Source organism: Rhincodon typus, chromosome 2 (genome assembly GCF_021869965.1).
Source record: "Rhincodon typus isolate 14 chromosome 2, sRhiTyp1.1, whole genome shotgun sequence".
Lineage (NCBI taxonomy): Eukaryota > Metazoa > Chordata > Chondrichthyes > Orectolobiformes > Rhincodontidae > Rhincodon > Rhincodon typus.
This window is the reverse complement of record NC_063333.1, coordinates 62500360-62525948: the sequence shown is the minus strand read 5'-3', so window position 1 is coordinate 62525948 and position 25589 is coordinate 62500360. Positions and strand designations below refer to the sequence as shown.

Below are 25589 nucleotides of genomic sequence, written 5' to 3'. Positions count from 1 at the left end.
GTTAAGATAAACAAACATTGAGAAAAGTGAGTTAATTTTATTCAGTCAACATGGCTTTGTCATGGCAGGTCATTTCTGAGGAAGGGTCACCGGACCTGAAACGTTAACTCTGTTTTTTTCCTTCACAGATGCTGCCAGACCTGCTGAGCTTCTCCAGCAACTTTGTTTCTGTTCATTTCTGACAAATTTAACTGAGTTCTTTGACAAGGTGACACAGACAGTGGATGAGGGCAATGTCGTGAATGTTGTATATTTGGACTTTCTGAAAGCATTTGATAAGATGCCACATAGTAAATTGATTTGCAAATTAGAAATGTTCCGACTTGATGGGCACTTGGCAGCACAGATAAGAAGTTGCTAAAAGATAGGAAACAGATGGATTTTGAAAAGGCATTTCTCTGTTTGGAGACGACTTAAAACTGATATTCCCCAGGGATTGGTGTTGGGACCCTTGTTTTTATTCTGATTTATATAAACCATTTGGAGATGGGTGTTGAGAGCAAAATCGCCAATTTTACAGGTGGCACTAAGCTAGGGAGAATAGTGAATTGTGAGGATGAAGCTGAGTGACTTAACAGGGTCATTGACAAGTTGCCAAAATGGATAGATACTTGACAGGTGAATTTCAACATAGAGAAATGTGTTGTAATGCATTTTGATAGAAGAAACATGGACAGACAATACAGCCTCCATGGTACAGGAACAGAGGGACCTTGGGGTTTACACGCATGATTCCCTGAAGATGGCCAAGCAAATTGAAACAGTTGTTAAGATGACTTATGGGATCCTTGAATGTATAAATAGAGACATACAGCATAACAGCAAGGAAGTGATGCTAACCTCTACAATCAATGGTCAGACCACATTTGACGTATTGTCTTCAGTTGTGGGCACCTTATTTAAGGAAGGATTCTAAAGCCCTGGAGGGTGTGCAAAGGAGATCTACTAAAATGATACCAGGAATGAGGGATTTTAGGTATAAGGGAAGATCAGAGAAATTGGGCTTATTCTCCTTGGAGCAGAGAAGATTAACAGGTGACCTCATTGAGGTGTTCAAAATTATTAACAATTTTGACAGGATAAAGAAGGATATTTTGTTTCTACTAATTGGTATGTCAGTAAGTAGTAGTCACAATTTCAAGACTGTTTGATGGAGACTAGGAGTGAGATGAGTAAAACCTCTTTACACAAAGAGTTGTTAAGATTGGAATGCGTTGTCTGGGAGAATGGCAGAGGCAAATTCTGTAGGAGGTATACAGTTGAAAGGAATGAATTTAGAGGGCTACAGAGATAGGAATGGAGAATGGGACTAGTTGGGTAGCTTTTTTGGGAGCTGGTATAGACACGATGAATTGAATTGCCTCCTTCTATATTTGTAAAATTCTATAATTCTAATGATACTAAGTTACTTGTAAGACACTTTCAAACTTTTGAGATGTCTAGCTTTTCACTCTCTGCCTAGCATGATATTTCTGTAAGTTGATTACTGATTTATTCGATCACACCTTCAATTTAATCATTGGTAGACTTACAGTGAAACACATTCTCTTCCACACTCGATATCTTCCTCATCTTTGCTCTCTTAAGTCCAAGGGACATACGTTTGCACATGTATGGTGTAAAACTTATTTCACCTTTGATCGTATGGTCTTCTAAACCACTTAAAGCACTCTGGCTTTATCTTCAATGCCAAACTTCTTAAACTGCAACATCATCCTTGAATACAGAGATAATGATCCTCTTTTCCCACTCACATCTGTGACCTTAAACCCCTTCTACCTGGTCAGTCCGTCCTCACCTACATGTGTGAAAAGCTTCTACACTTTGGTCAATGAGTTTGAGGTCATTTGTTTAGATTCTTCTGTCATACTGCTGCATATCCTTGGCCACCAAACCAAGGGTCCTCTAATGACTGCCATTCCCAGGCTTAATGTTGTGCCTTTACTTAATTCTTCCTTCTCTTCTCCTTCCTTCATGCTCTCTTACAAGCACATTGTTCACAAATTGAAACTTTCACCAAGGAAACACCTGGAAGCCTGAAGCCATTATCTAGGTCCCTTATACAAAGAATTTTACCCTCCATTGATTCCATCTTCCTCTCTGGTTAGTGTCTCAGGCTGATCAAGACTGTTTGCAAACTCAGGGACTTATTTCACCTTGAACTAAATTCCTGACTCAAAATTCTATGTACCACAAAAAAAAGCCCATTTTCACATCTGTCAGATCCCATCATTTTCCCTGCCTCTGTTGCTGAAAATCAATCCACAATACATAACAGGTATCTGGTAAATTTCATATTTGTAAATATTAAGATTCAGGACGTTGTAAATTCTTGGAAAACTACAGCAAACTACTGATGAACAAATACTTAGAACACTCTCAACCTTCTTTAAAATTTAAACCCAGATATCTGCAAAGAAAATAAAATGACTTTTCCAGCGAAAAGCCCGAGTTTGTTAAGATTTCAAAATAAACAACAAAAGAACAACTCGAGCCTCTTCAGTTTAAATCCCTGGAATAAATCCAAAATATTGTACTTAAAAGATATTTCCTTCATGTTATAACTATATTATTTATATTACAAATTTGTGCAAGATATACTTTCAAAATCAGACGACTAGTTAAGGTATCAATGCTTCAAAAATATGGCAAAGTCATTTTAAATATCAGATGAAAAGGTACTTACTGCTGGATGTTTAAAGAATTCATATTTGGCATAGTTTTTTCTAAATAAAAATTTACTTTCATTTCCCATTATCCATGTGGATTGTACTTGTACTACTAGTTCATGGTCTTCCAAACATCTTTCTGTGAAAAAAAATTAAGAGAATTTGTGTGGTAAATCTCCCTGCTGAGTATGACAAGAGGAATCATCAAATTTTAATGACATTGTAAATAATAGATATTATATTAATATTCAACTACGCAGAATGGCAGATTTAAGGGCTGTTCAAACAATTTCTATTAAATGTACATTATTGTACTTTTTTTATTGAATCATATAAATATTTCTTTATTCATGTTGGAAACAAGCATACATTTTGTATACATGAACTTAAGTAGCTTCTTCAAATGATATTAAGAAATAACGAGGGAATGAACCAAAAGTTAGATATATACAGCTTTCCTCGTTTATCATTCCTATTGTACCTAATCAATGAACAGTTAAACAAAAAAAAAATTGCCCTCAAGAAAACAAATGAGGATGAGTTCTGTTCGTGACCTGCAATTTTTCCATTAAAAACTATGGGCTACCTTGAACCTAACTGGTGCAAAGACTCCATCCCAACTAAACAAAACTAAAACACTATCGATGTTGGAGATCTGAATCGTAAACAGAAAGTGCTGGGGAAATTCAGCAGGTCTGACAGCATCTGTGAAGAGAAGTCTTAACATTTTTAGCCCAATGAGCTTGTGTTCCAAAGACAAGTTATTGGACTCTACACGTGAACTGTTTATCTGTCTCCATAGATGCTGCTGGATCTGCTGAGTTTCCCCAGCACTTCATGTTTTGTTCCTGTTCCCAACTCTAACTCACCAATTCCCTCCCTGACCCTCTCGCTTGCCATTTCCTGTCAGAATGCACTATAAATGGGAGATATCTTTGTAGGTAAGTTTTAAAAACTTTTAAAGGATGGAGATATATTAATGAGAATGCAAGATAAATATATTCCTCAATGAGCTTCAGCCAGGTTATCATCACCACAAAGAGAAGTTAGTTAATTCACGAAAAATATATCAAACATGCAAACATTTTGTGCAAGAATGCATATTGCTTTGCATGCCACCAGGAGCAAAAGAAAGAGAAGAGCTGAGCTTCTGAAATAACCAAATTACTTCCAATGTTGCCTTGAAAAATAGAACTTGCCTTGATATTGCACCTTTCATCTCTAAAATTACCCTAAACTATTCTGAAGGCAAATGTAGTGACCTACAGATAACAAGGGGTAGAGCTGGATGAACACAGCAGGCCAAGCAGCATCAGAGGAGCAGGAAGGCTGACGTTTCGGGCCGAGACCCTTCTCTAGGCTTGAAACGTCTGCCTTCCTGCTCCTCTGATGCTGCTTGGCCTGCTGTGTTCATCCAGCTCTACACCTCGTTATGTCAGATTGTCCAGCATCTGCAGTTCCTATTACCTCTGTAATGACCTACAGTTTGCTGTACATATATCAGAAACAGCAAACAAATTAAATGACAAATAATCCATAGGTAATGGGTAAGGGGTGAGAGTTATCCAGAATACCAAGGTGACACCTTGTTCTTCTCTTTTATATTCACATAAGATCCCAATTACATTCCAGCCAAAGAATAATATTCCCAGTAACGCAGTACTTTCCCTGAAGGGATAGCATATTCACAGCGTGAAGTGGGATGGTAATACAGCATTCCCAGTGGGACTTGCAAATGCATGATATCATGCTATTAAGCATTTAACGTAGCTTGTGTACCTTTCAGCAATTTCTCTCAGCATAACTAGTAAAACCTGTTCAGCAAAACTGTATCTTAAGGTATTTGTTCTGTACATTCAGTATTACACCTTTAAAGATCATCTGAACTGCTAAACAATGAAGGCAGGTCTGTCCTCAACCAAACTGACACGTGTATAGTAAAGTTGTGATCGACCTTTTAAAATTTACTAGTTTCTCACCTTGCTGCCTATAACTCACCTTGCTTCCCTTATTCTTTTACTTTGTCTATAATTTATTTGTTCAATTTGAATTTTTACACTTTCAATATTCTTCATTTCTCTCACTGCTAATCTGCTTCACTTTTCTCTCCTTGCTTTCTAAGAGTTTATCTTAAGTGCAAATGCTTCCTGACAACTCCAAGAAAACATGCAACATTTTAAACAAGAAATGACACTCTTTACAAACCTCCAAAAACTTGATGTATCTATAAATTTTGTCAAGATCATAGACGTGACTATTCTGTATTCTATACTAATGAGGGCTCCTCATCTAGATGGGAACAAAGTAGTGATTTTTTCAATCTTCAGAATATAAATTGCATCTTCAAAATATTTGACAAAAAATGTCACTTCAGACATAATTCGTATTAGTGAGTAACTAAAGAAAAGCACTGAAGAGGACTTGTCAGACGCAACAACTTGTACAACTCAAGTTATGAAACACAGGTTTCACGATAATCAAATTATTCAGGTAATTATTTTTCCGTACACATTTCACCAAAGGCTAAAATTTATGAAAAATTATTTATTTATGATAATCCCTGAAGCATGGCCAGAACATAGAACATAGAATTTTAACCAAAAATGCTGGAAATTTTCAAATTAGGTGGTACATAGTATTAACACTGTGATTTAAGAAAGCATATGGAGTCAGTGATGATATCTGGGGCTAGTATTCAAGAGCCACAGAGATCTCTGAGGTACTTCAGAGATATTTCATGCTACATGTCTTCATGTTTTCTTTGTATCTTAATTTTTTTTTCTCTATTACTAAGCTTATGACAAAACTTGAAATAGTCGATTCCTTGTGCAGCAGTTGAGGTCTACTGAAAAAACATTTGTTGAAGCTTTTCATCTTATACTTATTAGATTCACAATTCACAAAAAAAACCAATGTAAAAAGGAAGTAAGAGTTCATGCTGTTTGAGTAGACAGTGACAATTGTTTGCAAGTGGACTCTGATTGGTAGAGGAATTGCCATACAGATTGTACCAATGAGATGATGGCTGACGGCTGCCAAGATTTGTTTAAATGTTAACTAGGCACATTGACTGATTGGTTCATTTATCAGGGTAATACCTTACACATTGAATAGCTTTCACCTGTTTTATTGACAAGTATTTACTGTGTATTGTGCAAATTCATGTTTGTTCCTAAAAAGTACTCAGTCTATCTCCAGTTACCCTGGAAAGGCAAAGTATCTCAAAACCAAGCAACAGATGAAGCTAACCATTTCACGTTGCTATTATGCAGCAGCAACATGAGTGGTGCTCGCCACTCTCAGGATGCTGCTGTCAAGCCAACAGGTCATTTTGCCTGTTGCATAAATGGATAAGAATTTCCATGCCTGAGAGATCCAGGCATGTAGTCTCTGAATCCCAAAGCCTACAGGGCCATATCAAACAGCATGTCCCTTCAGCTGTAGTTAACAAGCAAGGTACTTGCTATATTCAACCAGTCAGTGATGGTTCAATTCAAAACAGTATCCAACTACAGATGTAATTTAATGATCAAAGAGTATTTGCTAAATAATCCTCATTATGCCCAGAATTATGCTGATAATCAATTTAAGCTTCTCAATTGGACTTGCAGGATGACACACTTGTGCACACTGAAAACTTTACATTAATGTCACGCAATACGAATGTACTTATTTTGATGCACAGGGAGACAGAAAGAACACATTCACAGGTTGCTCTTGTTTCAACTCAACAAATTAGGTGATAACATTTCCTGGTCAAGCCTTGACCAGAGTCAATCTGCCTGGGTTAAATTTAAACAAGTTTGTCAGTCAGCATCCAATGGGTGCATTTTTCAAGACAACACTTCTATCAATCAGAATCTATTTGCCAACAAACCAAGATTCTCTCCTCATACAGTATAAAATATTGTTTTCCCTTGACACTTGTACTTCTTGTGAAATGTTCTGACAAGGGTAAATTGATCTGATAAGTGTAAGATGAAAGAAATCTACAAAATATGCTTTTTCAGCAATACTCAAACTTAAAATAGTAAACGAAAGCACGTTCTTCTCCTGAGGTGACCTTACTCTGAACTCAGTTATTACTCCTTGATGTACTAATCTTGAAAACCGGGTAAAGGCGGCATGCAATGCCAACTTGTGCATCAGTAAGGCATTCAAAACCTGCTGGGTCAGATTAAGTATTTGAAAATTAATAAAAAATAATTGGAAAAAATATGGTGCAAGCCAGACTCAAAAATGTAAGCTGTTTTGTTTTTAGAAAAATCACTGCAACCCTAACTCACTTGTATATACAATATGTTGAACCTTAAGCAACATATTCCTCAAATTTCACTCCTGCTATTCCTCTTACCAGTATCTATAAATATTTAATGACATTGACATGAAAAATATGTATGAAGCCATGACTGATGAGTAGTTTATACAAGCTTATTTTTATCATTTAGCTTGAAAAAGTAAGTGATGGTCATTCAATTAATTTTGCATCTTATGTCACTCTTACCCAAACCTAGATGTGGGTGATGTTCAATTAATGACCAGTTATTGTCGTCAACACAATGACATCTGTATATCAACAGCTGGCAGACATCTCTGGCAGTCATGTCAGATGGAAGTTCAATTGCCTTACTTGTTCCATCTTCACTAAAAACTTTAATGATCTACCAAAAAAAAGAGAAACCGCTGATTGTTATCCAATAGAGTTTGTTAAGGAATGTACATTGCATTATTTAAAATACTGAACACAGTTAGTAGACTAATTCAATCACTTAATGCAAGAAATATGGAATTATCAAACGTCCATCAAACAAACCTTTAAAACTAATTTCGACCATTATTTAAGTTTATTCAAAACCATACGATTTACAGCTACAGGTAATGCATGCCCTCTTTCAAATATTTAAAATGTTAATCATTCTGTTGTACTTTTAAATGCTTTAAACCACAGTCATTTGTTGCAGATTAATCAGTTGTACAGTAATAATGTCATTTCTGTCACTTCTTCCCCTGACATTTCAACTGAAAGAAGCTATTCAGCACTAATATAAACTGTAGTTAAGGCAGGCCTGTTAATATTATCAGCTCACACCACAAAGACACATCACTAACATCAGAATAAGGAGGAAACCTTTAGGGTAATTTGCTGTATCTTACCTCAGTTTGGAAAAGATAGCAGTTAGGAGAACAGGATGGCATTTCAAAATTAAGCCTGCTGCTTTATCTAGAGTTCTTTGTCTGTTGCAAACCCTTTCAGTAATGTAGCACGCTCAGGATGTTATAATGTATCAAAGGATTACTGTACCTGTTTTATACACTCCAAGAGCTGACTAGTGTTGCAAGAGATTACATTACTCTAGGGTGTGTACGTGAGTTGGTGAGCTCTACAAAGGGTTAGTACACACAGTCAGTTAGCTAGTGAATCAAACCATGTGTGCTGACCAATCAGAGTAACCTTTTCTGGCTGATGTAATCAGTTCCCACACAGATCATTACAGTGCTCCAATTTACTTTGCCATTCTAGTCAATTTGAGAATGTATTTCAAGAGGACCCACATATGATGTCACAAAGAATTTCAGACATATTAACAAAAACAAAAAGGTTTAGAAATCGGAATAAAAGTTAACATGAAATTTATAATCTATCTTATTTGCCAACTTTACTCACACAATGGGAAGCTTTGTAGTAACTGATGTAATCTAAACACAATCTAAGCATTGCATTTGTGCAGTACTGTCAGGTTTAGTCACCTGTAGCACTGATTGAGACTCCGGACGGCTAGCAGTTGCAAACTATTGATTTATATCCTCTGCAGAGCCAACATAAAATCACACTTTATTTCACTTTTAAGCAGTGGCTGCACACAACAGTCAGCCTCATTTTAACATTTTCAATGTAGCCCTTCCCAAACTAGAATTAAGTACTGGAAATTATGAACCTATTGTTCAATCAAGTTTTTTAGAACTGTGAGATGTATTTGCAATCAATGAATAAATACAGCTGTAGAGACTTAAAATCACCCACAAGAGCTGAAAATAACCATGTATTGACAAATTTGCAACTCTGTTTCAGCTTTCCCAATTTCAAAGAAAGGTCTGTAAAAGTCCAATTCAAAATCATTACTGGACTAAGTGAGTAGACAGAGATGTAACATTACATGAACCAAGAGCCACAGAAGCAATAGTAAACTATTGGACACTATTCATATTTTCAGTCGATATGAAACAACTGGATGATGCAGTAAATATATCTTCTGAAGGGAAAGCCTAATCTGTTCAAGTTGGTCCTTCTTAGAAATTTCTAAAGACCAGCTGTCCAAGTGTTTGAATACAAAGATCAGCGTGAAGTTCTTTGTGAAGAATCAACACCCCCTATTTTCGTTTGGAATGTTAAGCAATTTAAGAGCACAACCCCGACAATTTTTTTATTTGTCTGAGATTAATCAGTAGAAGTGTATCCCACACTATCATTATCATCAAGCCAGGGACCAATCCTTGATCCATTGAGACATGGAGAAAAACTTGTAAGCATAGCCTTTAACAGTAACCTACAATACAAACTACAGGTAAAGTCCTCAAAGTCCCAGAGGTCCACAGGGCTGTTCTCTCAAGAGACAACTGGTGATGGTTTAACCGGAGGGTCACCATACCTCTAGCAAAGTATGAGATTGAGAAGGTGGGGCCTTCATGGTGACCTCAGCTGGTACAGTAAATTCACCAATGCAGTTGGTGTCGCTCTACATCATAAACCAGCTGCCTAGCCAACTGAGCTAAATGACACCAATACAAACTACACACATGCTAAACAACAAGAACACCACACCACAGATCAAGCAAAATGTTTCGACAAATAATAGAATAGATTAAAGGTCTGCAGTTGTATCACATTCAACTGTGAATGGTGGTGGACAATTAAATGTCCAACAAGAGGCAGTGATGGTTCCAGCAACCTTCCCATCCACGATGATGGCAGATCCTAGATAAGGGCAAATGGCTTGAGCATGTGCAATTATTTTCAACCAGAAGTGCACGTACTGACCCTCTGCCAAAGGTCACGATCATCACAGATGTCAATCTTCAGCCAATAGATTTCATTTCATATAATTTCAAGATATGACTGGGTACACTGTAAATAGCAAAATATATGTGCCCTTTCAGCTGACTGCAGGAGCGGAAAGGTGCTGAAGGCTTATGGCCCAGAATTAGTTGTACCTTGCAGTTGTATTGGGACAGCTTTGCGAAACACTAGCATCTTTTTGACCAAGTACAAAATTGCTTAGGTATGTCCTGTTCACAAAAAGCAGGCCAGCAAATCTGAACCAATGAGCTATTGCCTCATAAGTCTTCTTTCAATCATCAGCAAGGAGATGGAAGGTGTTGTTAATATTTCTGTTGAGTGTGATTTATTCAAATAACTTGAACGTTGATAATTGTTTTGGTTTCTGGCAGGATAAGAATGTAAGAAACAGAAGCAGGAGTTGGTCATTCCTCCCTTCAAGCTTGCCTTGCCATTCTATAAAAGGTCACGGTTGATATGTCCCAGGCTTTAACTTCTCTTCCATGCCAGTTCCTCATTACTCTCAACTCCATGATAGTTCATAAATCTACCTCCTCTTTTAATGCTTTTAGTGATCTAACCTCCACAACCGAGGTACAGAATTTCAAATATTCACTACTCTCAGAAGAAATTCCTGCATCCCCTTATTTAATGTGTCCCCTAATTTGAGATTCCCTCCATTAGAGGGAACATCTTCTGAAAATCTACCCTGTCAAGCCCCTCAGAATCTTTTATGTTTCAATAAGATCACCTTTTATTCGTCTAAACGCGAACTAGTAAAGATCTAACTGTTTAACTGTTCTTAATAAGTAAACGCTTTTACCTTAAAAATACTCTTTTTCCCAACTGTCTCCAATGCCGGTATATCCTCACTTAAATATGGAGACCAAAACTGGATACAGTACTCTAGCAACCTCACCGTTGTTATGAACTTGTAACAATTGTAATAATTGAACAGATTTTTAAACTCCAAATTCCATTTGCCTTCTTAATTACTTACTGGACCTACACAGTAATCTTTTGTGTTTCATGCACAAGAACACCCAGATCCCTCTTTAGTGCACCTTTTGGGAGTTTCTCCCTGTTTAAATAATAGTCTACCTTTTGATTTTCCTGCCAAAGCGCATGGCCTCACACTTGCCTACATCAAACATCACCTGCTTGTTTTCTGCCCGCTCACAACTGTCAATATCCCTTTACAGATTCCTCATGTTCTCATTACAGCATACCCTTCCACATATTTTTGTACCATCAGCAAATCTGGACACATTGCACTCTGCACCCCGCTCCAAATCATTAATATAGAAAGTAAACAATTGAAGCCCTAGGACTGATTGTTGTGGTTCTCCAGTAGTTAGGCCTTTCCAACTTGAAAAAGACCCATGAATCCCAATTCCGTGTCTTGTGTCTTTATGAAACAAATTATGGAAATCCAAACACATCTAATTGCCCTTTATCAACTCTGCTTGGTTTATCCTCAAAGAACTCGTGGAAAATAGTCAAACATGATTGCTCTTTCACCACGGTCCTTGTTGAAACCAGTGAATTTGGAAAAGTTCCATGGGGTTCTGTGCTTTTAGTTCTTTAAGTTTAAATCTAGTTCTAGATCGGTTGGATCCAGATTTCACTTTAATTTTCATTCAAACACAGGTAAATGATCCGAACTGCAGAGTTGGGTGAGAAAGGTAGCATGAAGTGACACCAAACAGACCGTTCAAATTAAAGCCAATGTGGCTGTGACATACTGATCACCTCAGCCCCAGGATGCCTTTGGAGGAATTCTTCAAGACACTGTCCCAGGTCTAGGTTTCCTTAGAGATAGTAGGAACTGCCAAAGCTGGAATCTGAGACAACAAGGTGTAGAGCTGGATGAACACAGCAGGCCAAGCAGCAGAGGAGCAGGAAAGCTGACATTTCAGGTCTGGACCCTTCTTCAGAAATGGGGGAGGGGAAGGGGACTCTGAAATAAATAGAGAGAGAGGGAGGCAATGATGGAAGGTGGATAGAGGAGCAGATAGGTGGAGAGAAGATGGACAGGTCAAGGAGGCGGGGATGGAGCCAGTAGAGGTGAGTGTAGGTAGGGAGTTGGAATGGGGGTTAGTCAGGTGGGAGAGAAGACAGACAGGTAAAGGATGCGGGGATGAGACTAGCAGGTGGGAAGTGGGGATGGGGGAAACCCATTATTATTAACCTATTATATAAATATAACGTGAGGAGGAAGAATATTGAAACTTTCATTTGTAAGTGCCTTAGCAAATATTGAAAAATGTTTAATGCAAAGGTCATATTTTTTAAAAACTGAAAGAACTATGGATGTTGGAAATCAGAAACAAAAACAGAAACTGCTGGAAAAGCTCAGCAGGTTTGGCAGCATCTGTGTAGAGAAATCAGAGTTAATGTTTCGGGTTCAGCGAGCCTTCCTCAGAAGGGTCAAATCTTTTTTATTTTTCTGCATTTTTGATTGTGCACTGAAATGGCAAAATCTTCATTTTAATAATGCAGGATTGTAGAAAGGATTACTGCACATTTTAAAAGCAATTGACGGACATTCATGACAAGTGCTTGTTCAAGAAAGGGGGAGAGAGTGACAACAGATGACGCCCACCATGTCTACGCTGACCAATGCTTATGAAGTGCTGGAGATGGTGGCTTGTGATAGTCTGGTAGAGTCCTGCATGCTTTTACCTGGGTTATCTTAGATGCATCGCTATTGCGAGCAGTTTCTGTTTCGGGATTTCTCTCATGGTGTTCAGATTAGTTCTCCTCCAAATGGCTGCTCTGTCAGGTTTCATCACAAACAAACAAAATGGCTGCAAAGGTCAAATTTTATTCATCATTGCTTCACAAAGTAAAGTCAATTATAGTCATGCAACACGGAAACACCTTTTTGTCCAATCAGTCTATACCAACCACAATCCCACACTAAACTTGTCCTACCTGCTTGCGCTTGGCCCATATCCCTCGAAATATTTCTTATTCATGTACTTATCTAAATGTCTTTTAAATGTTGCAATTTGTTGGAAATTTTTGTAATGTCCTTCTTGCAGGTCCTCATTCAATCATAACAGAAGCCTGGAGTCTTTACAGAACAGTGCTGGAATCCTTGAATTATTTAATGGGGTTTTTAAAAATTAGTTCATATAACAATCCACCTGTCTGCTCTCAGCTGCAGTTGAAACCACAACAGAAGTCATGCGGCTGTTGGCAGTCAATATGCAAGACTCAAGACCAATTTAATGACAGATTAAAAAATTACATCATGTTCATGGCACTCTGTTGACATATGCCTGAGGGTTGAGAGCTGTAGGCTGATTTTAAAATCTAACATTATCACAGTCAGGTCCCAGTTAAACAAACATTTTGATTTTTTTAATTCATTCATGGAATAAGGGCTTCGCTGGCTAGGGATGCACTTATTGACCAGAGGGCAGTTAAGAGTCAACCATACTTGCTGTGGATTTGGAGTCACATGTAGGCCAGACCAGATAAGAATGGCAGTTTCCTTCTCTTAAGGACATTAGTGAACCAGATTGTCAGCTCTATGTGGTTATAGAATAGGAATATTTATTTTTGTAATACAAAGATACGGAGCACTAACGTTTCCTTCTGTAAGAGATTAACTGAAAGAACTTTAATGCATTTTTTTTTAAAGATAACAACAATGTGTCATGTCAACATAGTCCCTGAGGTCTGTCCATGGTGAATGCCAGGCAAGTTGGCATAGAAGGTGTAAAGGGAAAGGATGGAGTCATGAGTTGATATCAATTGATTTATGGGCTATAAAAAGACCTATAGTTGTGGAGCATGGGTAAGCCTTGGTTGTACAGAGGGTCATGGGGTGGGTAGAGAGACATATGGTCTTATACCCTCCATGTCATTCTCAGACCATAAGACAAAGGAGCAGATGTAGGCATTCAACCCATTGAGACTGCTCTGCTATTCAATGACATCATGGCTAATCCAATAACCCTCAATTCCATTTTCCTGCCTTATTACCCTTACTGATTAAAAATTGGTCCAGCTCAGGATTCGATATGCTTAACAAACCAGTCTCAGCAGCCCCCTGCAGTAAATATTTCTACAGATTCACAACCCTCATAAGAAATTCTTCCTCATTTCTCTCTATGTGTATTCTGAGATTATGTCCTCTGGTTGTATGCTTTCCCAAAAGGGGAAACAATCTTTCCACACCTATCTTGTCAGGTCTAAGAATCTTGTATGCTTCAAGGTGATTGGAGGAAGGTATAGGAGAGATGTCAGAGGTAGGTTCTTTATACAGAGTGGTGGGCATGTAGAATGCGCTGCCGGCAGTGGTAGTGGAGTCAGATACTTTAGAGACTTTTAAGTGACTCTTGGATAGGCACATGGAGGATAGTAAAATGTAGGTTATGCAGGGTAGTTTGACATTAGTAGGATTATAGATTGGCACAACATCGTGGGCTGAAGGGCCTTAACTGTGCTGTACTGTTCTTTGTGCTGAAAAGATCACTTCTCATTCTTCTAAATTCAAACGAGTACTGGCCCAACCTATTCAACCTTTCCTCACAAGGCAATCCCTCCATACCAGGTATCAGCTGTGTGAACCTTCTCTGGACGGTCTCCAAAGCCAGTATATCTTTACATAGGGATCAAAACTGTCTGCAGTTTTCCAGCTGTAGTCTGACTAGAGCCTTATGTAGTTTTAGCAAAGGCCCTCTCCTTTAGTACACCATCCCCTCTCAGATAAAGGTCAACTTTCCATTTTCCTTTCCTATTACCCTCTGAACATGAATGAGAGCTTTTTGTCATTCACGGATGAGGACTCCCAAATCCTTCAAGCTTTCTGCAGTCTTTCTCCATTTAAATAATATTGAATTCCTCTCTTCTTCCTGCCAAAGTAGATAACCATACATTTTGCCTAATTACATTCCATCTGTCAAGTTTTTGCTTGCTTTCTTAACCTGTCTATCCCTCTACAGACTCTGTGTCATCCTTACCACTTGCCTTCCCACCTATGTCTGTGTTTTCTTTTGAACATCATTGCCCTGGAAACGTTAACTTTCTTTCTCTTTCCACAGATGCTGCTAAACCTGCTGAATTTATCCAGTGCTTACCCTTTTTATTTAAATATATTTTGGCTTTGAATTCTCTCTTTTCTAATGCTTCTGCTATTTCTGGTCTTTTACAGAGTGATAGAGTCTAGATTTTACCCCATTACTGCTTAAGTCTAATCAACTTAGACACCTAAAGTGAGGGCAGCAGCAGGGATCTATTGAATAAGAATAAATTAAGTGAATGGTCAGAACAATGGTAGATTAACTATCATGGACAGAAGTGTTAAGTACTACACATGAGTGAAGGCAAATGAATAACGTGACATGGTATTAATGTGTTGAAATAGCTGGGGATGATGCATCACGACTGCTGCTACAGACATGTACATTAGCATATATTCTTTGAAAAATACCAATAAAGATAAAGAAATGTCGGGTTTTCAGAAAATTGTTAAAGTAGAGAAATATTGAGGCCTTGAAATTAAACAGATGGTGGAAGGGATCTTACAAAGGATTATTGAGTATGTTAAAAGGGAAATGGCAAGCATATAGATAATGATTATCAGTGAGGATGTCAGCAAGGAATTATTATCACAAACTTAAATGAGCCAATGGATAAGGCCAAAATTAACAAGAACAGTTCAAGAGAAACCGAATCAAGAGCGCTCTATCCAAATGCCCTCAACATTTTCAACAACTTATGAACTGCTAGCTCAAATGGAAATTCACATGTGTGACCTGATAGCCATTACAAAAACATGACTACAAGGAAACCAAATCTAGGACTTGACTATCCAAGGATACATGACATTCAAGAAGGACTGAAATCTGGGACAAGGTGGTGGGCTAGCTCTCTTCATTAAAAAGGGCATTAGCACTGTAGCAAGAGAAGACTGTCAATCCAAAGTTCAATACATAGAACCAGTTTGCATGGAACAAGAAAATATTGGCAGGAGTTGTTTATTGGCTGAATGACTGTGGTAATGTGAATCACAGTACTATTCAGGAAATTAGAGGTGCATTAACAAAAATAATAGTGATCGTGTAGTTTTCCATCTAAATATGGACTAGACAAACCTAAGTAGTACTAATGTTGTGGAGGACAAATTCTTGGAATGTATATAATATGGTTTTCCAGAGTGGTACACTGAAGAACCAACTAAGCAACCAAATAAAAACCAAAAGAACTGCAGATGCTGTAAATCAGGAACAAAACAGAAGTTGCTGGAAAAGCTCGCGGGTCTAGCAGCATCTGTGAAGAAAAAATCAGAGTTAACGTTTCTGGTCTGGTGACCTTTCCTCAGAACTTGTTGCTGTTGCAACTAAGCAACCAGCTATTTTAGATCTAGGACTTTGCACTGAAAAGAGTCAATTAATAATGTTGTAAAGGAGGCTTTAGAAAGAAATGGCCACAACCTTAAAGTATTTTATATTGAAATATATCACTTTCAAATTTAATCAAAAACTCAGGTCTTGAATCTCAACAAAGGAAACTGTGACGGTACAAAGGGCAAACAACTATAGAGAACGAGACAGAGAACGAGAGCACGCGCGAGAGAGAGCACAAGAGCAACAGGGAACTATCTACCTATTAATCTCACATCTGTCCTGGAGAAAACGCTGGAATCTATATTATGTACATAATAACAGGAGACTTCAAAAATAATGGTGGGTTGGGCACATTCAATATGGACTTATGAAGGATAAATCATTTTTAAGAAAACTGTTGAGAATTTGAGGATGCAAACAGCAGCATAGATAAGTAATAACTGGTGAATGATATATACTTAGACTTTAAAAAGCTTTTGATAAAAACACACACGAGTTTTGTTCAGAAAATTTCAGTACGTGATACGGGGCAGGAGAGGGGTATGCGAGGAAATATACAAGCATGAACTGAATTATGTGCAGAAAATAAAGCTGAATGCATCAATGTCAGGATCACAGGCTATAAGTAGCAGGATACCACAAGTATCAGCGCTTGCACCCAGCTATTCACAATCTATGTACACTGATTTGGATGTGGAGATTAAATGTAGTATTGCCAAGGTTACGCATGAGTCAAGACTAGGCAGAATTAGGAGTTGTGAGGGGATGCAAAGTCACTTGCAAAGGGAAATTCAGGGGGGTATGTGGGTGCAAATGGAATACAAAAGAGATAAATGAGAGCTAATCCACTTTGGTAGGAGAAACTAAAACAGTGAGAAGCTGGAAAGTGTTAAACTTCAAATAATATCCCAATGCACGAGTCAGTGAAAATCAAACACACAGATATGGCAAGCAATTAAGAAAATGGTATGCTGGCCTTTAATAAAACAAAAAAAAAAAGAGGATTTAAGCATAGGAGTACAAATATCTTACTTCAATTGTATACAGCCCTGGTGAGACTTCACCTGGAGTAGCGTATGTGGTTTTTGTCTCCTCACATATGGAAAAATATACCCGCCACAAGCGAGTGTAACAAAGGTTCACAAAATCCTTTCCTGGGATGGAGAGATTGTCTTCTGAAGAAAAATTAACAGACTGACCCTTAGAAGAGAGAGAATCTAATTTATTTGCACAAAATTCTTATAGGTCCTAACAGGATAGCAAGGATAATTGCCTTGGCTGATGAGTCTAGAACTAGGGAACAGAGTCTCAGAGTAAGAGACATTTAGGGCAGAAATTAATAGAAATTTATTAAGTCAGGGGATGGTGAATCTTGGGAATTCTTCCGCACGACAGAGCTGACAGAGTCCAATCATTGAGTAGGTTCAAGATGGCAATTGGTAGATTTCTACATATTAAATACATCAAGTGCTATGGGATTAGGGCATTAAAATGTTCTTTAAGGTCAGCCATGATCTCACTGAATGCTGAAGCATGCTCAAAGAGCTCAATGATCTACTCCTGTTCCTATTTCTTCTCTTATGTTCTTAAATGGAATCCATGTACATCTAAAAAGTACTCAAGACTGCGGAGACCTTTTGTCTTTTAGTTTGATTTTTAGCCAAACTAGCACTGTTTTCTCCAGGCTTATACAAACAACAATTGATCAGTCACCTGTTTACACAAACTGGATTACAAATTGATTGATGCTCCTTGATGTCTCAGAAGGACCCTTAAAACAGTCCAAGGTTAAAAGGAAAATTTCCAGGCAGCTTTTACCTGCTACCATCCGGTCTTCCTTGCTATTCAGCTACAGTTCCCGCTTTTCCATCTGACTACGTTTATTAGCAAGTTTGGCACTAAGTCAGTTCACTTGTGAAAAAACAACTAAACTTGTGGGAATGGCTCATATTCAGATCAATCTACGAGCCACTGGGGTACAACATGATTCTGGTTTGTGTAAAAAAGACAATATGCGTTTGGAGCACAACTTGTCAATATCATATGTTCCTTACAATTATGCCAGTGGAAAATGCCTTGCAGCAATTAAGAGTCTTGCTTAAAAAAAGAAACTTGCCACATTTCATCTTGTATTTGAAAATGGCAGCTGGCACCAGGTTGCCAGGTGAAGAGGCTACTTTCAAAAGCACAGGATCACAGATTGGACAAAACCATTTTTATTGCACATCACAAAATTGCCAGAGATGGTGTTGGCAGATCTTGGTGAAATACTTAAATTCTATATTGCTGGTGCTCCCACAATGGTCTTAGGAAGTTCAGTCTGGAATATTGACATTGTCTTAATGAATGGACAATATTACAAATGTCAGAATGACTTATGACTTGAAGGTGAACTTAGATGTGATAACACATCCACTACATTGCTGCTTTGTCTTTTTCAGTTAAGTTGAAGCTGAGGGAGGCGACTAGTTGTGGTTTGGTGTTATTTGGGTTTACTAATAATTGAAATAAAAGAAGGGTGTGACACGTTGAATAACTACAGTGCAACTATATACTTCATATTCAAGACAGCATCATGCTGGAAACCATAAAGAAATTAGTACGGAATCAGATTTATGGCCCATCAAAATTCACGTGTGCAAAAAAAATAGCAGTCATTAGTGAAAAATTCACAGGACATGGATGGTTTCTATCTAATGGTTATAAAAGATGAAAGTTCAATCATTCCAAGCATATAGTCAGGGTATCTGCAAAGCTCTCTTAGTTTGGAAACCATTGCTTTATAGTAAACAAAACTGCACAACGCTCAAGCTACACAAGAAAAAGTAAGGAGAACAGAAACAGCAATCTATAGACATGCTCACCTAACATCTGTCTTCAGGAGAATACTAGTCTATAATTAGGAATGATGGGACTGTACACCTGGAAAAAAAACTCAGCTGATCATGGATTTGTAAAAAGTAGGCCATGTCTGACAAATGATTTGAAGAGAAAGTAAGCATTTATAAACATTATTTATATGGGCTATATATTTATAGCAACTTACTGGTCTCTCATTAGAGAAGGTGAGCTAAAACTAAGTTATGAAGTTGGTCAAGCAGCAACTAACAGTAGGGGAGGCAGCCCATAGAAATCGATATTGAGATATATATTCACTGCATTTATTCATGATTTAGATGATGGTACAGTCACATATCAAAGTTGATCATGGTTACGAAGTTAGGAAGCATTGAAAGCAGTGTAGGTGGAAACAAACTGCTTATATTTTTGTAATTTAAAGTGAATGATTGAAAATTAGAAACAATGGAGCTTGGAGGTCCATGTTTTAATAATCTATGAACTTCATGGGCAAGTAGAGAAAAATAAATCAAAAATGACATGGTAGAATGGGTATCCTATCTTGAGGACAAAAGAGACTGATAAACTTAAATTGGTTGTGTGCAACTATTTGCACACTTGAGATTGTTCAATTCATGGAATCATTTCTAACAATGCATATTTGTTTTCAGTATTGGATACATGGGCTGGTTGAGAACGGTTTGTACTCTACCTATGAACAACTGAAGGAACAGTGTTTGGTTCAATCAAATCATCACTGGGACATACAGACTATGCACCCAATATCGTACCATATCTATTACAGAGTCAGAGTCAGAGGTCCACAGCAGGGTAAATGGTCCTTTGGCCAATCGTGTCTGTGACGGTCAAAAACAACCACTTATTCTAATCCCATTTTTTAGCACTTGGTTTATCGTCTTATATGCCTTAGCATAAAAAATGTGCAACTAAATACTACTTAAATGTTGAACGTTGCTGGTTTTACCACCCTTACACATAGTGAGTTCCAGATTCCACCATCTTCTTTGTGAAAAAAACTTCCTCACATCCCCTCTAAACCTCCTGCACCTTACCTTAAAATCTCTGCCCCCCATCATTGATCCCTTCATCAAGGGGAGAAATTTCATTCCTGTCTACCCTGTCTGTGTTCCTCAATTTTATACATCTCAATCATGCCCCCATTTCCCCCATTCCTCTTTGCTACTAGGAAAACAGGTCCAGTCTATTCAATTTCTCTTCATAACTAAAACTTTCCAGCCATGGCAACATCCTAGTAAATCTTCTCTTCACCCTCTCCAGTGCAATCTCTTTTTTCTTATAATGTGGATTCCAGAATTGCACACAATTCTCCAGCTGTAGCCTAACCACTGTTTTCTACAATTCCAGCATCACCTCCCTGCTCTAGTTAATAAAGGCAAGTATCCCCTATGCTTTCTTAAACATGTTCTCTATCTGTCCTAGGGATCTGTGGAAATGCACATGAAGGTCTCTATGATCTTCAGTGCTTCATAGGGTCGTACTGTTTATCATGTATTCGCTTGCCTTGTTTGTCTTGCTCAACTGCATCACCTCACACTTATCTGGATTGAATTCAACTTGCCACTGATCAGCCCATCTGACCAGCCCATCTATATCCTCCTGTAATCTAAGGCTATTTTCCTCACTGTTTACAAACCCATCAATTTTCGTATCATCCGCAAACTTACTGATCAATCAAGTCTCAGAAACAGCAAGCGCCCCAAGACTGATCTCTGTGAAACCCCACTGGACACAGGTTTCCAATCACAGAAAACAGCACACTCTGCTTCCTGCCACACAGCCAATTCTGGATCCAATTAGCCAAATTTTCTTAAATCCCATTGGCTCTAATGTTCACCATCACTCTCCCATGCAAGAATTTATAAAAAGCTTTGCTGAAGTTCAAGACAACGACATTGAATGTGTTGCCCTCATCTACACATGCGATTAGCTCTTTGAAGAAGTCAATCAAGTTGGTCAAACATGACCTTTTCTTAACAAAACCTGTTGACTGTTCTTGATTAATCCCTGCCTCTCCAAGTGTAGATTTATCTGTCCCTCAGAGTTGCTTCTAATAGTTTCCCCATCACTGAAGTTAGATTGATCGACCTATATCCCTTGTTCCCTTCTTGAATAACTGTCCTTTGGCTGTCTTCCAGTCTCCTGGTTCCTTCTGTGGTCAGAGAGGAATTGAAAATTATTGCCAGTGCCCTACTTTTTCCTTCCTTGCCTGACTCAACAGCCTGGAATACATCCCAACTGGCTCTGGAGACTTACCTACTTTTAAGCCTGCCAGGCCACTCAGATGTGCCTCTTTGTCTATGCTAATTTCTTTAAGTATATCACAGTCCTTCTCCATGATTTCTATACCCACAGTCACTCTCACTAGTGAGCACTGACAGATGTATGATATTACTCACTTGCGTAGTGAACAGAAGTATTCCCTCTAATTCTTTTTTTTCCACGCAAACCTCTCTGATTCGTATGCAACAGCCATTTCCAGACCTAGAAATCAATTTTACGATCTACATTTGCATACCGATCACAGAACGTCAGAGCGGCTGTGTGTACATACAACCGCACAACTTACGAAGGAACGTTGGTGGGCAGAATGCCTTATTGCACAGATGGCAGCAGTTCGTTAGTGGAAATACTGCTTGCATATCCATTGAATAAAATGATGTGAAACGGACTGCATAACGTCACTTCAAATTTTCAATTAACCAATCTAAGACAATCTGAAGGGATTCTAACCAGCACTCCCTCTAATTAGTATGTATGAAACCTCAAAGGTGTTGCACAGTTCTGCAGCTTAAAGGGGCCATGGCTTATTTATGCTCATGAGATGCAACATATATTCATATGCAGGGGCCCTGCTCTCTGCAAAAAGAAATCTGATACTTTTATTTTGAAATTACCCTTGAGTGTGGTGAGTTTATAGGTTCTGAGTGCATTCACCATGGTAATGTTCCAATCAGCCAACATTTCCCTTCTCCTACACATGAGAACATAATAAGAATATAAGAAATAGTGGCAAGAGTAGGCCATCTGGCCCCTTGAGCCTGCTCTGCCATTCAATAAGATCATAGCCGATCTTATAGTGGATTCAGCTCCATTCACCTGCCCACTCTCCATGACTCTTAATTCCTTCACCGTTCATGACATCTATCTTTGCTTTAAAAACATTCAATGAGGTAGCCTCAACTGATTCACTGGACAGGGAATTTCACAGATTCACAACATTTTGGGAGAAGAGTTCCTCCTCAGCTCAGTCCTAAATCTGCTCCCCCTTATTTTGAGGCCATACCCCCTAGTCTTAGTTTCATCCGCCAGTGGAAGCAACCTCCCTGCTTCTATCCAACTACCCGCTTCATAATTTTATGTTTCAATGAGATCCCCCTTATTCTTCTAAGTTCCAACGAGTATAGACCTAGTCAATCTTTTGTCATAAGCCAATCCTCTCAACTCTGGAATCAACCTAGTGAACCTCCTCTGCATCCCCTCCAGTGTCAGTCCATCCTTTCTTGAGTAAGACCACCAAAACTATACACAGTAATCAAGGTGTGGCCTCACCAGCACCCTATGCAGCTGTAGCATAACCTCCCTGTTTTTAAACTCCATCCCTTTAGCAATGAAGGACATCATTCCATTTGCCTTCATAATTATCTGCTGCACCTGCAAACCAACTTCTTGCGATTCATGCACAAGGACACCAAGGTCCCTCTGCACAGCAACATGCGACAATTTTTTCACCATTTAAATAATAGTCAATTTTGCTGTTACTTCTATCATAATAGATGACCTCACATTTACCCACATTGTACTCCACCTACTGACTACTGTCCACTCACTTAACTTATGTAAATCCCTCTGCTGACTTTGTGTACTTTGCACACTTTGCTCTACCATTCATCTTCGTGTCATCTGCAAACTTTAACACACCAGACTTGGTCCTCCACTCCAAATCATAAATGTAAATTGAAACAATTGTAGTCCCAAAATTGATCCCTGGGGCACACTATTAGCCACTAATCTCCAACCAGAAGAACAACCATTTATCCCTACTCTGCTTTCAGTTAGTTAACCAATAGTCTATCCATGTTAATACATTACTCATAATGCTGTGCACCTTTATTTTATGCAGCAGCCTTTTGTGTAGCACCTTGCCAAATGCCTTCTGGAAATCCAAATACACCACATCCACCAGTTCCCTGTTGTCTGCCACACTCCCATGAACCCATGTTGCGTCTGCCTGATGAGACAATTTCTATCACTATTCCTTCCTTAATGATAGATTCAAGCATTTTTCTTATACAGTGGTTAAGTTAATGGGGCTACAGTTACCCACCTTTTGTCTACCTCTTTTTTAAACAGTGGCATCACACTTTCCATTTTCCAATCTGCTGGAACCGCCCCAGAGTACAGCATATTTTGGTAAATTACCACAAGCGTGTTTGCTATTTCTCCCGCCATCTCTTTTAGTGCCCTGGGATGCATTCAATCACAACCAGGAGACTTGTCTACCTATAGTCCCATTAGCTTGCCCAACACTATCTTTTCAGTGATAATGATCGTTTCTAGGTCCTCACCTGCCACAGTCTCCTTGTCATCAATTACTGGCATGTTATTTGTGTCTTCCATTATGAACACCAACACAAAATAAATGTTCAATGCCTTGACTGTTTCCTGATTTGCCATTATTAACTATACTATGGACTGTTCTGATTGTTTGAAATTCGTCATTTTTGTGGTTGTCATAATGCATACAAGACAAAAAAGCTTCGGTAATATTGATGCTCTGTACTACTAAACAACTGTTGAAGGATATTGGATGTGTAAATATTTGAGGGGAATTTGCTAAGTAGGATATGGGGAGAGAGCACAGGTTTGTCTGGGTAGTGGTGAGGCCGCTGCACAGTGTGAATAAAAGCGAGCAATGACTCCCAAATTCTACACCAAATATTGATAAAACAATGTCTTTGATAATATGAAGTATGGCATCCTTGTGATGATGACATGGTGGTAATGATCATTGGACTAGTAATGCAGAAGCCTAGGCTAAAGCCCTGAAGACATGATTTCAAATGCTATCATGGCAGCTAGGGGAATTTAAGTTCAACTAAACCTGGAATTGAAAAGTGACTCTGAAGTGTTCAGTTGTCAGCAAAATATATCTGCTTCACTAATGTCCTTTACGGAAGGAAATCTGTAATCCTTGCCTGCTGGTCTGGTCTGCATGAGTCCAGAAACGCAGACATGTAGATCAGTCTTAAATGCCTTCTGAAATGGCCCAGTGAACCTCTCACTTGAAGCACAAAAATTGGTCCTCCTCGCAATATCCATATCCCATGAAGGAATAAAAAACTAATTCCTTGTACTAATAAAACGAGATATCAACTCATGGCACTGATACACACCTTATTGTGCACTTATTTTTCATCAGTCACACTTTTGTCATGCATATCAGGAACAGAAAGTCCACTAAGTTGGGGTGAATAAAAAAAAAGTGGCACTACCATTGTCGCTTACATTGCACTTTTAAAAGGTACTTTTTAATTTAATCAAGGAATTTGGGGACCAGTGGCTAAGCCAGCATTTATTGCAATGCCTAATTTCCTCAGAAGGTGGTAGTAATTTGCTTTCCTGAACCAGAGATCCTCAAGGTGTAGGCACATCTATTTTGTCTGTTATGAAGATTGGTCCAAAATTTTGACCCAGGAAGTGAAGGATCAGTGTCCTTGACCTTCTTGGTCATAGGGGTAGTGGGTTTGGAAGGTGCTATTGAAGGACTCCTGATGAATTGCTATTGTGCATCTGATAGATTGCATACACTATTGCATCTGTGGTGGAGGGAGGACGTAGAAGGTGATGTGTGCGGTTGCAATCGAGCAAAGTGCTCTGTCATAGAGGGTGTTCATCTACAGTGTTTGTTGCAGCTGCATTTACCCAGGCAGGTGGAGTGTATTTCATTACCCTCCTGACATGCACCTTATTGACGATGGGCAGGTGCCTAAGTCAAGGTCGCAAGTTCCTTGTCTATGATACTAGGAATTCTGAGACAAGAGGGTGAAGTGAATTGAATGATTTTTTAATGACCCCTCTCGTCTATTTTTAAACTTTATTTTCTTACTCCCTGTTGAAAATAAGCGATGCTGTATTTTCCGAAATTCTGTTTGCCAAGTTTAATTTTTAATGACCCACAACAAATTCTTTCAGATTAAAATGAAGCAGTTCATTGCTCCATAACACAGGGGAACAGAGAGATACACATGGAGAAAAAAAAACAAAGAAATGAGAAAGGAAAAGAGTGAAATTACAAATTACTTAATATCAAAGGAAACAGTATTAGTTCTTGTGAATTAGAGCATCCTGTAAGTCAATGTCTAGTTGAGGTTCTTTCAGTTGGCTGCACACAGAAGTTCCTATCGTGGGAGCTCAGATGTCGTTGAATTGTACATGAAGGTATCGTACTAATAAGGTGATGATTGGTTCACTGCACAAGTGAACCTGCAGGCTTCCTTCCATGGATTGGATTTTTGAGAGATATTGAAATTAAAGGCAGTTATTTAGCCAAGCCTGGAGTTTCTGCTTCTTCAAGTGTTACAAGCAGACTAACAGACAACGCTGAGACAACAAGGCGTAGAGCTG

General features: G+C 38.5%; 1 protein-coding gene across 7 annotated transcripts in view; it reads right to left on the bottom strand.

The window, feature by feature from the left end:
• Positions 1-25589, bottom strand: part of LOC109911645 (growth factor receptor-bound protein 10) — a 166647-nt gene that overhangs the window by 45867 nt on the left and 95191 nt on the right. For all 7 annotated transcript variants that reach the window (XM_020510997.2, XM_048607765.1, XM_048607771.1 and 4 more), the window contains 2 exons: positions 7174-7330; positions 2687-2808 (listed from right to left, as the gene is read on the bottom strand). In XM_020510997.2, coding sequence (XP_020366586.1) covers positions 2687-2808; positions 7174-7330 — 279 coding nt within the window. The remainder of the gene's footprint in view (positions 1-2686; positions 2809-7173; positions 7331-25589) is intronic.